Below are 12785 nucleotides of genomic sequence, written 5' to 3'. Positions count from 1 at the left end.
GTCCCCGAAGGTCACCGCAGCCCTCCCAGCATGCCCTCCCCGCCTGGCCCCTGCCTGCCCTCGCTAGGGGGTCTTTGAGAAGCGCCTTGCCCGCGGAGCTCTGTTTACCGTTACAGGGTTACAGTGCGCAGTGATCCCAGCCTGACGCAGGCCCTTTGTGCGGACGAGTCCTGGGTCCTCGAAGACTCCTCCAAGGCAGGGAAACCCATTTTACAGAGGAGGGACTTGGAGCCCAGAGAGGCAATGCCCTGGGGCAGTTAGGCTAGTGAGCCCCCCCCCCCCGGATTGTCCCCGTTCAGAGCCCGTGTGCTGCAGGAGGAACTGGCCTGATGGCCGGCTGGACGGAGGAGGCCGAAGCTGTATGTGCTCATATGTAGTCACCCCCCTGCTCTGGAGCCTCCCCCGCTCCCCACTGCCCCTGGAGCTTTGCTTTCAAGGCTGTGACGAACCCCACCTTGCTTTCCTTTGTGTACATACTCTGGGTTCCAGGCAAACTGAATTCTTAGCATACCACACATATCCCAGATCTTCATCTACTGTTCTGCCACCTGGAATGTTCCCTCCCAACCTACCCCCCGCCACCTCTTGGGGTTCAGAACCTCCCCATCTATGTACCATCTGTATACCTTCACTAGCCAGCTCCCCTCCACCTGGAAGCCAACCCAGCGGCTCCCGCTTCTCCCCCCCCGCCGAACTGGGAGACTGTCCCCCTCAGCATTGCCACGGTGCCACTCCAGATCTCAGGTCCTTCTGTGGAATGGGGGCAATAATAGGATCTACCTTGCAAGGTTGTTGAGCAAGTCTCTGCTGGAGGAAAGGAAAGGAAAGGAAGCCTAGCATCCCGCCTAGCTCTGTGTGGGGTTTTAGAGGGTCCATTAGCTTGTAGGTGAGGCTGTCCTACAGGTGTGAGGGAAGAGGTAGCCCTAGCAGAGAGAGGCCCCAGCCCACTTGTGTTGCTGTTGGCCCGAGGGCTTTCCCTGCCCCTCTGTGGGGAGGGGGAGACAGAGACCCGGAGAGGGCAAAGGTGGCCCCAAGGTCGCTCAGCTGGTCCATCGCTGGCTGGGTTGGAGCCAGAGGGCCATGGCTGAGGGCGAAGGCACGGAAGACAGATGACAGTATGAGCTGACAACAGCACAGGGAGCTCAGGTGACTCCTGTCCCTGCCCTGGGCCTCAGTTTCCTTGGCTGCACAGTGAAGTTCCTGGAATGCCCCCATGCCTTGGCGTTTTGAGGTGGCTATGCTCCCGGGGTCTGCAGTGGGGGCCCAAGGGGCCCTATCGAGCTGCTCCCTGGCCAGAAGCTCTGCCCTGGGCTCGAGACCACCCCTCATATCTGGTAACTGTTTCACAGGGCCTCCCCTCTCGAGCCACATGGGGTCACTTCTGATCCCTCAGATTCACATGGGTTACCCCATTTTCCAGAAGCTAGACATGGAGGTTTTGAGAAGACGAGAGGCACGTCCAGGGTCGCCCGGCACTATCCCTCCTCTCCTTTCCCCCCTCCCGGCCCGGAGAGCTGAGCCCTGGGTACCCGTGCTCACTGCCTGGCAGGACGCCAGGGGGAGTCACAGGGGCAGGTCCCAACCCTCACTTCCCCCGGCCTCGCAGGTCGCCGCCCAGGAGCTGTCGGACAACCAGGTCATCACACTGAGTCTGGCGGGCAGGAAGCTGGACAAGAAGGTGAGGCAGGCGAGAAGGGGGGTTCTCCATCAGGGAGCAGTATCCCTCCCCCAGCCCAGGGTTGTGGGGCCTAGTCCTGGTGCTTCCGGCCAGCACCTTCATCACCGCCCCCCCCCAGGCACAAGTCCATAGCAAATTCGGACCTCCTTACCACTGAGGTAATGAGTTTGCCATTATTTAGAGGTGTTCAAGACATAACTGGAAACCACTCCTGGGGACTCCCTGTCTCAGACCTCACCCCCTCTGCTCTTCCCACCTTCATTCTGCCTCAGCCAAATCAGCTTCCTCATTGTCTCAGGATTGCACCAGGCACCCTCCTGCCTCAGGACCTTTGCACTTGCTATTCCCTCTGCCTGGGATGTTCTTTTCCCTGAATATTCCCTGACACTCTTTTTTTTTTTTTTTTTAAGATTTTATTTATTTATTCATGAGAGACAGAGGGAGAGAGAGAGGCAGAGGGAGAAGCAGGCTCCCAAGGAGCAGGGAGCCCGATGCGGGACTTGATCCCAGGACCCTGGGATCATGACCTGAGCTGAAGGCAGAGGCTTAACCATCTGAGCCACCCAGGCGCCCGACACTCTTTTTTTTTTTTTAAGATTTTATTTTTATTTATTTGAGAACGAGCACAAGCAGGGGGAGGGGCACAGGGAGAAGGAGAAGCAGGCTCCCCACTGAGCAAGGAGCCTGATGCGGGACTCGATCCCAGGACCCTGGGATCATGACCCGAGCCAAAGGCAGACACCTAACCGACTGAGCCACCTGGCAGCCCCTCCTGACACTTTTTTTTTTAACTTAAATAAATGGATTTTTAAAGGACATGCGGGGCTCCTCGGTGGCTCAGTCATTAAGCATCTGCCTTTGGCTCAGGTCATGATCCCGGGGTCCTGGGACCGAGCGCCATATTGGGCTCCCTGCTTAGCAGGGAGCCTGCTTCTCCCGCTCCCTCTGCCTGCCACTCCCCCTGCTTGCGCACGCTCTCCGTCTGTCAAATGAATAAATAAAATCTTTAAAAATAATAATAAAATTAAGGACATCCTATCCCTTCTGTGACGTGCTGGGATAATTTCAGTTTTTCAAATCCCCACTAAAATAAAATCACATCCTGCTGCGGGCATCGATCACCCTTTTGAAGCCCTGTCCCATCTAAGTTGTAGTGCCTGCAGGCTCCAGGTCTCAGGGTCTCTGAGCACAGCCTTTGGTAACCCCAGGATGGGGCAGTTTCTCCTGCGGGAGCTGGTTGGCCCCAGGGGGCTGGCTCTGCCCACAGCTCCCACCCCTGATGCGGGGTTGGAGGAGGCAGCTCCCCCCCCCCAGCCCCCGCCACTGCCTCCTCTGAATCTGGTAGAGCCATGCTTCCCTCACCTGCATCCGCCTGCTTCCTCCAGGACCTCTTCGGAAAGTCAGACCCATTTCTTGAGTTTTATAAACCAGGAGATGATGGCAAGTGGATGCTGGTTCACAGGACTGAGGTGGGTGCACGGGGCTCTGGGGGTCTCTAAGCCAGTGGGTCTGTAGTCCGGCCATCCCTCTCCCTCCCCCCCCCCCCCCCCTCAGGACAGGGCTGTGAGGTCACTGCCGTGCAGGGAATGGGAAAAGCCACCGTGGCGCCTCAAGGACTTGCTCCCTTCCTGCCACAGGGATGCTCACGCCATCCCCAGGAGCGTGGCTGTGGGCCTTTCTGCCTTGCCACCCCCATCAGACTGGCCCAAGCCCAGAGCACTGCTGCCCTGGACCTACACTCAGCCTTGGCCCTCCCTGTGCTGCAGGTGATCAAGTACACGCTGGACCCTGTGTGGAAACCATTCACTGTACCATTGGTATCCCTGTGTGATGGGGACGTGGAGAAGCCCATCCAGGTGAGGGGGCTCGGGCTCGGGGAGCCCTGTGCCCCACCCTGCCAGGTCCAGCCTCCTAGGTCCCCCCAGCCTTGCTGGGGATGCCCTGGCCAAGCTCTTTCTTATTAAGATGGAAAAGCAAGCCTAGGTAGGGGGAGAGACAGGGAACCTCGGCTCTGGTCTCACATGTGCCTGACCCTCTGAGCCATCTGGGCAAGGCCCCCGTCTCCGTGAGCCCTTCCTGAAACAGGAACAGAATGACTGCCCGGCTCTTGCCAGAGGGCTGCAGCACTGCCACCTGGGACAGCAGGTGTGCAAGCGACCGAGGGTTGTCACTGTGATGAGGACAGTGACTACTGGGCGCTACAGAACCTCAGTCCCCAGGCGCGGTGACTGAGAGCAGATGGGGGAGACGGAATGAGCGAGGCCGGGGCAGGGATCCCTGAACAGGGTACTAGGAAACCTAAATTCTAGTTCTGGGTCTGCTGCTGCAGCTGTGAGACTTCGGACAAGGGCTTCCCTCTCGAGGCCTCAGCTTATCCGTCAGTGGAATGGGTATGATAATTCCTGCCTTCTTCCTAGGACTGGCAGCTAGATGAGCGAGCATGGAAAGCTGGGATTTTTTGTGCCTATCTCAAGGAAAGGAACAGTCTAGGGAGACAAGAGGCATGTCCAGGGTCGCCCTAGGGAATGCCCCTGGGGAGGGCCCCAGGCCATGGCCCGCCAAGAGAGGTGGGCCACAGCCCCAGACAGCTGAGAAGCCGAGTGACAGGGATGTGGGGGTCGAGCTTCCTGCTCCAGAGTGTACAGCCTCCATTGCTGGGGTGCTCCTTTTTCCAGTAATCATGGAAGGCTTCCTGCGGGAGGCGGTTCAGGAGCTCACGGCATCGTCCCAGGCCAGCAAGGCAGATGCTGGAGAACAGGGGGAGGCACCAGCAAAAGGAAGACCTGGGGTTTGCTCAGGTGGCTGAGAGGGGCCAGAGAGCACCTCCTTGGGGGCTGCTCTGGGGTGACCTCAGTGGACCCACCCCAGGTCATGTGCTACGACTATGACAATGACGGGGGCCATGACTTCATCGGCGAGTTCCAGACGTCGGTGTCGCAGATGTGTGAGGCTCGTGATGGCGTCCCGGTGAGATGGGCCTGTGTGTGTGACCCTGAAACCTCAGCAGGGGACGGGTGAGGGACACGGGCTTAGAATTGGCCAGGCTGGGGCTCAGATCCCACCTCTCTGGCTCTATGACCTTCAGTAAGACATCTAGTTTCTCTGAGCCTCAGCTTCTCCATCTGTCAAATGGGGCAGAGGGGGAGACTGGGAAATGAATGAGATGATCCTGGTAAAGTGCCTAGCACGTGGGGAGCACTCAAGAGCTGTTAAATGAACTTACCACAAGAAGCTGGGCCCTGGGTGATGGTTCTGGGTATATGAGTGGACATGGTGTAGATGAGTCAACATCTGGGGTGGGAAACAGATGCAGGTCCTCCTACCTTGGGCAAGCACAGCTTGGTGTGAGCCTGAGGTAACCAGAAACTGTCTGGGTGTGGACATCTAGGAAGGCTTCCTGGAGGAGGCATGCTACCCCCCGATCAGGACTGTGGAGGGAATCCTGGGGCTCAAGAGAGGGTCAGTCCCCCAGGGAAGCCCCAGGCTGAGCTTCTCTTTCTCTTACGTTGTCCAGCTGGAGTTTGAGTGCATCAACCCCAAGAAGCAAAGGAAGAAGAAGAACTATAAAAACTCGGGCATCATTATCCTGCGTTCCTGCGAGGTGAGCCAGCGGGGGTGGGCCCAGAGCAGGGGCCCAGTTGGAGGGATCATATCCCATCACTGCAGAAGGGATAGACAGAGCACTGGGTTTGGAGCCAGCAGGGCCTGGATTCAAATCCTGGTTCTGCCGCATCCTGACTCTGGGATCTGCTGAGCTTAACCTCTCTGGGCCTCAGTCCCCTCGTCTGTAGAATGGGGATGTTAACAAGGTAAAAAACAAAGGTGAAGGGTTCGTCTCATATCATATTCCTGGGATATAAGGAGGTCCAGGAGGGCATGAGATGACCTTCCAGGGCCTCTCCTGGTTGGAAGGTACCTGCTTCCCGTGCTGGCGGCTTGCCCGTTGCGTGTCTGGCACCCTACGGGCAGAGGGACATCTGGCGGGGGCCCAGCAACATCATCGAGGGCTCAGGTCACTGTGACTCCCGTGGTGCAGCTGGGGCCGCTGGGGCCTCTGAGGCTCGGAAAGGGAATGAAGTTCACAGCAGCGGTGGTCAGGGCCGCCCCTGGATGCCCAGGAGCCGGCATCTGCTGGAATCGGGCAGGGTGCTCAGGAAGGCAGCCTAGGCCCAGGCAGCGAACGGCCTGGACACTGGGCCTGAAGGTCCGGGTAAGTCCCGGCATCCTCCCTGTGCAGCCTGGCAGCGCCCCGGCCCCCGGGCCTCTGTGGCCTGGTCTGGAGACTGCGCAGTCTGGCGGGGGCTTCCACGACTCCTTGCTCTGTGAGGTCACGACACCAAAGCGCCCTGGGAAAGCTAAGCTGGCAGCTGGTGGCATGGGGTCCTTGTTCCTGAAACTTCTGTCACTCGTACTCCCCTCCATGATTTTTGCCACCCGCCTTGCTTACTACTTTTTGTGATCAGCCCTTCTTTACCCCCCATTCTTGGTTTTTTTCTTTTTTTTTTTTTCTTCAATACATTTATTTTGAAAGGAACCCCCTTATAACTCCACCCAAATAGGAAGGCCAGTAACTACCTTCGCCAGAGGAGCAAAAGGCCATCAAAACAAACACGGGGTGTTAGCAGCTTGATTATAGCAGAAGGCCTTGGGCCGGAGGCCTGGTCTTTCTCTGCTCAGGGCGGAGGTCCGTCAGGGCCAAAGAGGGCTTAAGGACTGAACAGCAACAAATTGAGACTTTCTCTGCTGTGTAATTGGTAGGTACAACGGACACTAGGCCCAGGGACCCTGCCTGGAAGGAGCACGCGTGCGCGCGCGCGTGTATGCGTGTCCCACTGGAACTGTTGCTCTGAGCGCTTTGTTATAGAGAGATTCGGGTTTGGTTGTAATCAGCCCGGGTCTTCCCTTGGCCTCCTTGACTCTACTCGGGCTTCGGGGCACAGAGCAGTCAGCCCCCCAGCTCCCCCTGGGAACTATGGCCAGGTGGAGGGCCGGCCCTCAGGTGCAGGCCAGGGACCCACTGACTCCCCTGATTCTGATTCCTTCCAGATAAACCGGGACTACTCCTTCCTGGACTACATCCTGGGAGGCTGCCAGCTCATGTTCACTGTAAGGCTCCCTCCCTCCGGACGGACTGGGGGATAAACTTCAGGAAGGACTTCCCGAGGGCAAGGGGAGTGTCTGGCCCAGAGGAGAGGGCATAGGTGGCTGAGCCTGAGTCAGGGCTTAGCTGTAGGTCGGGGCCTGGCTGCCCAGCCCTCAGAGTGTTGCTGGCTACACCCCTGCAGAGAGAAAAAAAAGCCAAAATTCCTCCCTGCCCGTCAGAAGGCCTTCCTGTGTCCTCTGCTACCCCTCCTGTTTGCTCACTCAGTTCCATCCACACGGGTCCTCACTGTTGCCCCAAGATGCCAAGCGCCTTTCTGTCTGAGCGCTTTGCATCTGCTGTTTCCTTTATCTGGAACGCTCCTTCCAGAACCTTCTCACAGCTGCTGCCCTGCCATCCCTTCGGGCCATGGCATAGAGGTCACCTCCTCAGGGACACCTCCCCTGACACCCTCCTGTCCGTCCTTGTCACTTCCCCTACTTTGTGGTCTTCAGAACACTTGACCACTCTGAAGTTATTTAAGTATCTTTCTATTGTCCCTGTTTGTCCCACCCCGAGGACTGTGAGTGCCCCAAGTGCGGGGACTTTGTTTTGTTTGTGTGCCAACCTCAGCAAATCACTCAGTGCCTGGCACATAGTAAGTGTTGGGTAAACGAATTGTCCCTCTGTCCATGGCCTGGAGTGTATGCCCCCCAGACTCGAGCCGCTCATCTGGTCTGATGCTCCTCACTTGAAGGGGACCTCCGGCCCAGGGGAAGGAGGTGCTGGGTCCCGTGCTCTGCCCACCTCCCCGCCTTGCCACCACTTTTAGATCCCATGGGACTGGAGGTCACCTGCGCGACTCTACGGAGTCAGGGGATTGGCCTTGTTGACCTCTAACCCCACTGGTCACCACTCCCCCCTCACTCCGAGAGGCTGGGCTCTCCCGTTCCTTCTGCATGTGTGTGCATGTTCATTTAACAAACGGATACCGAGCACCTCCTCTGTGCCAGACCCACCCCACATGACCAAGTTCCAAGGTGGCCATCTGTCTCCCTAGATCCGTCTCCTAACCCTCCCCTGCTGGGCAGGCTTGCCCCCCTACCCGCCGGTGCTACCCCTCCAGGGGCTGGGCTGGAGTTTTCTGGGGTCTGAGAGAGCAGATCTCAGCTTCAGGCCCTGTGGAGCACCTTCTCTGGTGCTCTCTGCCTCGCCCTGGACCTGGCTCTGGGGGCACGTGTCTTGCCTACAGTGAGCACACACTCTGGGCAGATGGGCACTGGCCTACCAGGCAGCCCCAGGTCCCAGAGCCCCTTGGGGGCCTGAGGGACAGTGTGGCTTGGGGTGAGGTTGAGGTGTCTGGGAAGGCTTCAGTGGGGCAGGGACCTCTGAATTGGGCCTGAATGTTAGAGGAGAATGAGAGAGGGAGAAGAGATGGCCTGGCTCTTGAGGTAGAGGGAACCTCATGAATAAAGGCCTGGAAATGGAAACAGAGGAGTGTGTGGGTCATGACAGTGAGGGGGACAAAGGAATTTGGGAGTGTGCGTTGACTTTGTCAGTAGACTTCATGCTGGGGCAGTAGGGACCCACTGATGGCGTTGGAGCCAAAGGAGTGACACGGTCAGTTTCTTGGTTTCAGACCATCTTATGGAAGGGTGGGTTGGCACTGGGAGATGAGTGACTTCCCATGTCCCATTTGTTCCCTGGGATGAGCTGGGGAGCTGGAGCCTCTCTGGCCACCCTGGGTGGCCTTTCTCTCCCCACTCTACAGGTTGGCATAGACTTCACAGCCTCCAACGGGAATCCCCTTGACCCTTCCTCTTTGCACTATATCAACCCCATGGGCACCAACGAGTATCTGTCGGCCATCTGGGCTGTCGGGCAGATCATTCAGGACTACGACAGGTAAGCCTGAGGGGGGACTCTGGAACCAGCTCCGGCTCCATCCAACCGGGAAGCTCAGCTTGTCGGAGCTGGAAGGGACCCAAAGATCCTCAAACCTGGGAATGGCCGACACATGGTACATGTGCCTTATTGCCCCCTCCTACACCTGTGGCAGACATTGCTAGTCGATTGCTGACCTCTTCCCTACTGAGCTGGGTCCACGCTGGAATTCTCCTCCACATGATACACCAAGTAGCCAGTAAGAAAAACGAATCAAGACGGAAAATGAAACTTGTTTGCTATCATTGCAACTTTCCCTTTTAGAGCTGGGGAAGTGTAGGCCGGGGATGCAGGTAGAGAAGTGATCCAAAGTCAAACAGATCAGGGGGACTAGTCTGCAGGCATTCTGATGCCTGGGCCCGACACCCAGTGTCCCAATAGCCTCACTCCCGCTGGGAACGTGGAGGGAGCAGCCGGCAGGTGTGGGCCCGCTTCCCATGACCCTGCTTCCTGGAGGTCTTTGGGTTGGGGGTCGGGGGCGCAGCGGAAGGTCAGTGGCGGAAGGCTGTGTAGGGGGTATGGCCCGGGAGGATCCAAAGTCACTTGAAGGTTTTGGCATCATTGCCACGGGTGGAGCTTACTGGGACTCCTAGGCCAGCGGGTGAAAGGATCGGGAGACCAGGAAGGAAGGTACAGGGGCCAGAGATTTGGCAGGAACAGCAGGCTCACGAATCCTGCGCACTTGGCCTCCTTAAGAGAGGCAGCCTGACGAGCAGGGTCTGACTCCCAGGGCCTGAGGGGTGTGGCTGGGATCCCTGGTCACATTAAGAGAGGTACAGCACACGGGGGAAGGGAGGTGAAAGCCCCCATCTGCATGGTTGGGTGGAGGAGCCTCCTGTGGCCGCTCCAGGAGTCCCTTGTATCCAGCTGCCCACTCGGTCCCTCACTGAGCCTTCTCACGGGCATTCAGACCTAGCAAGGAAGGCCCCAGTGAGTGCTCGTCCCCATCTCAGTGAGAGGCACCACCACTCACCCCAAACCCTTCCCTTTCTCCTTCCCTCATCTCCCCCGCTCTCAAAACACTGGAGTCGCACCCCTTCTCCCACCGCCGCTGCTACCAGCCTGTTCAGACCACCTTCCCCTCCTCTCCAGATCACTTCTGGAGCTCCTCACTGGTCTCCATGCGTCTGTCCTAGCCCCTGGCAGTTTGTCCTCCGCACAACAGCCAGGGGGTTCCTCAGGGTACACCTTGAGGGAACAAACAGGTGAGACGCGATCCCCGCCCTCAGGAGCTCCCACTCGAGGAGGAAGACGGGAGAAGTCCCTGGAGTTCTGAGAGACCAGCTCACCTGTACAGCAGGAGCTACAGGACCACCAGAGAGAGAGGGATTCTCGGGTCTCAGACAGACCTACAGAGAGAAGGGGCCGTTTGAATTGGGCCATAGGGGACGGGTAGCAGTTTACCACAGGGAACAGACTGGGGACAGGTAGTTTAAGAGAGGGCACAACATGATTGAAATTGGAGCGTGAGGGTGCCCTGTGTGTTTGGGCCACAGCTAGTGGTCTGTTGCCAGGGCTGGGGCAGTGGGTTGTGAGGGAGGGCAGGGTGTGGAAGCAGACGAGAGTAGGCTCTAGGGCTGGATGATGAAGTGTCTTCAAGCTAAGCCAGGGTTCTCAAAATTTTTCCCAGCCACAAAAGGGAGGTTGAGAGACAGGCGGTATATTTCCATAAAGACTGTGGTTTAGTGGATGCCCGAGGTCCCAGTGTGAGAAGGATCTAGATGCTGCTGCACCCAGGCCCACTGGTTAAAAGTGCTGTGATTGATTAGCCATGTATGCCACAGGTGCAGATGGGGTCAAGCCTCACATTCACCAGGTACGCAGAGGTGGGTGTGAGCTCAGTAGATCATTCAAAGAGAGCTCTTTCCAGAGGTGGTGAGCTTTTTCCTGCTGTCCTTGGAGGTGTGCGAGGCCGAGTGGGCCCAGCCCTGAGTGGGGGCTGGGAGGGGTGAGTGTGGGCGGGTGAGGCCTCTGCCCTGCTGTCTCATAGTGGTTTTCTTCTCCTCTCTCTGTATTAGTGATAAGATGTTTCCGGCTCTGGGCTTTGGGGCCCAGTTACCCCCAGACTGGAAGGTGAGTGGAGCTGGGCTCTTTCCTTTTGGTCGAGATGAGATTTCTGTGTATGGCCTCTCTTGAATCTGCTTTGGAAGAGGCTGGGGGCCCAGCCTCCCTGCCTTCTCTGCATTTACCCCAAACCCACACTCATGGCTCAGCCTGAACCTCACGCCTGCCCTGGGGCCGTAAGAACGAGCGGGACAGTTATGGCTCTGTCCCCTGGTATTCAAGTCAGGTGCGGAAGACAAGTAGGGTGCCAGATTTGGCCAACAAAAGTCCAGGACACCCAGTGAAGTTTGAATTTCAGACGAACGAATTTCTTAAGTATAAGTATATCCTAAGGACTGCCTGGGATATACTTACATTAAAAAGTTACCCATTGTTTATCTGGAATTCACATGTAACGGGGCATCCTATATTCTGTCCGGCAACCCCAAAGACAGGCAGGGTCATCAGTGCAGAGATGGGGCAGCGTGGGCCTGGGAGGAGCCCAGAGGAGGGCCCCAACCCGGCCTGGGGGTAGCAGAGAAGGCTTCCTGGAGGAGGCATGGTCTAAGTCAAGAAGGGAAGGGAAAGGAGAAGTTTGCAGAATGACTAGAGGTGGTGATGGGGCAGGGAGGGTGTTCAAAGCAGAGAGAACCCGGGCAAAGCCTGCGAGGAAGAGGGCCAGGGCCAGGGCCAGGTGTAGGAACTGAGAGAGGGCGTGCTGGCCTCCCTAGGGAAGATAGAGAGAGCCACGACTAGCGGGCTGGGAGGCCAGCCATGCAGGGGCCTCAAATGCATGTTAAACAGCAAAGGGCGGCCACGGCGGGGTCCGGGTGGGGTGTTCTCAGCCAGCTGCCATTTTGAAGGGCCGCTCTGACTGCTGTGTGGGGACTGGCTGGGGTGAGGGTGGGCAGGACGGAGGGATGAAGAGAAGGAGTGATGTCCATTCTACGGGCGGAAAAACAGAGGCTCACAGGACTTGCCCAAGGCCATGTTTAATTCCAGCTGGGCAAGCGGACCCTTAAGTTTATTCTCAGAATCTGCTCCGCCTCCAGTGAGAAGCCTGGGGATGGGCACAGAGGGCTCCTAAGCCTGCATGTGCGTCTCAGCTAGTGCCCCCTCTCGTCTGCCCTGCTGTGCCCCATGCTGTTCTCCAGAGTGAGCTGGGGAGGGACGATCTTCACCTCGAATTTCAGGGAGTGGCTCTGTGGCCTGCCGGCTGTCGGATGGTGGGGCGGGGGGGGGGGGGGGGGGGGCGGGACCCTGCAGGACCAGAGCTGGGCCTCTGGGCAGACGGCGATGCCAATGGGGGCGGGGCAGGCTGGTGCGGCCAGGCCCAGCAGGAACCCGTTGCTAGGACACCGCCAGCTTTGAAAGAACTCTGGCTGAATGAGATGTTTTCTTGCTCAAAGCCTCCTTGGAAATGTCACAGGGCAACACAGGGCTTGGCCAGGCTGGAGTGCCCGGTGGTGCCAGGAGGGCTGCCAGGCCAGGCGAGGGCGGATGGTGCATCCCACCTCCCCTGCCACGCCCGGCCCCTCATGGCCCCTCATCTCCCTCCCCTTCTAACTTGCCTGGCTCCTGCCACTTGAACCTTCTCTCATTCAGTCCCGCCTCAGGGCCTTTGCACATGGCCTTCCCCTGGCCTGTTACTCCTTTTCACTTTTTTCCCCCCACTCTAGAGGCCACAAGGGCATTCCCTCTGGGAGGCCTTCCCCGAGGGAGCTCATGGGGGGCCCCTCTTCCCGTCCTGGGCTCTGTCCTCACAGAACTTTACGGTCCCCTCTGTATATGTGGGTTTGCTCATTTGTCGCCTCCCTCCAGAGCTCAGCAGTCCGGGAGGGCCCCTGGTTTCCTCCTGTGTGTGTCCTGGCTCCTGGCACACACTGGGTGTGTACTTGTTTGTTGACAGAGTGAATTTGGGGCCTAGCAGCCTGAGGAGACAGAGGTGTTGGTTCTCTGAGGGTGGGAACCCGGAAGGAACATGCGACTCAGCTGCTTGCCCTCGGGACCGTCGTTCCTCCCTGGGGCTGGGCCAGGTGC

At 58.1% G+C, this 12785-nt stretch overlaps 1 protein-coding gene across 11 annotated transcripts in view; it reads left to right on the top strand.

The window, feature by feature from the left end:
* Window positions 1-12785, top strand: part of CPNE2 (copine 2) — a 48160-nt gene that overhangs the window by 19330 nt on the left and 16045 nt on the right. For 5 of the 11 annotated variants that reach the window (XM_073880253.1, XM_025889179.2, XM_025889180.2 and 2 more), the window contains 7 exons: window positions 1607-1678; window positions 3064-3147; window positions 3445-3534; window positions 4547-4645; window positions 5193-5279; window positions 6725-6784; window positions 8530-8663. In XM_073880253.1, the coding sequence (XP_073736354.1) occupies window positions 1607-1678; window positions 3064-3147; window positions 3445-3534; window positions 4547-4645; window positions 5193-5279; window positions 6725-6784; window positions 8530-8663 (626 nt within the window). Of the gene's footprint in view, window positions 1-1606; window positions 1679-3063; window positions 3148-3444; window positions 3535-4546; window positions 4646-5192; window positions 5280-6724; window positions 6785-8529; window positions 8664-10720; window positions 10776-12785 lie in introns of all 11 variants that reach the window. The other 6 variants (XR_003211625.2, XM_073880256.1, XM_073880257.1 and 3 more) reach the window with 3 other exon arrangements.

Source organism: Callorhinus ursinus, unplaced genomic scaffold (genome assembly GCF_003265705.2).
Source record: "Callorhinus ursinus isolate GAN/ISIS: 27379988/994484 unplaced genomic scaffold, GSC_fseal_2.0 scaffold37, whole genome shotgun sequence".
Taxonomy (NCBI): Eukaryota; Metazoa; Chordata; class Mammalia; order Carnivora; family Otariidae; genus Callorhinus; species Callorhinus ursinus.
Note: the sequence above shows the minus strand (reverse complement) of the source record. Positions and strands in the feature narration are given on the sequence as shown.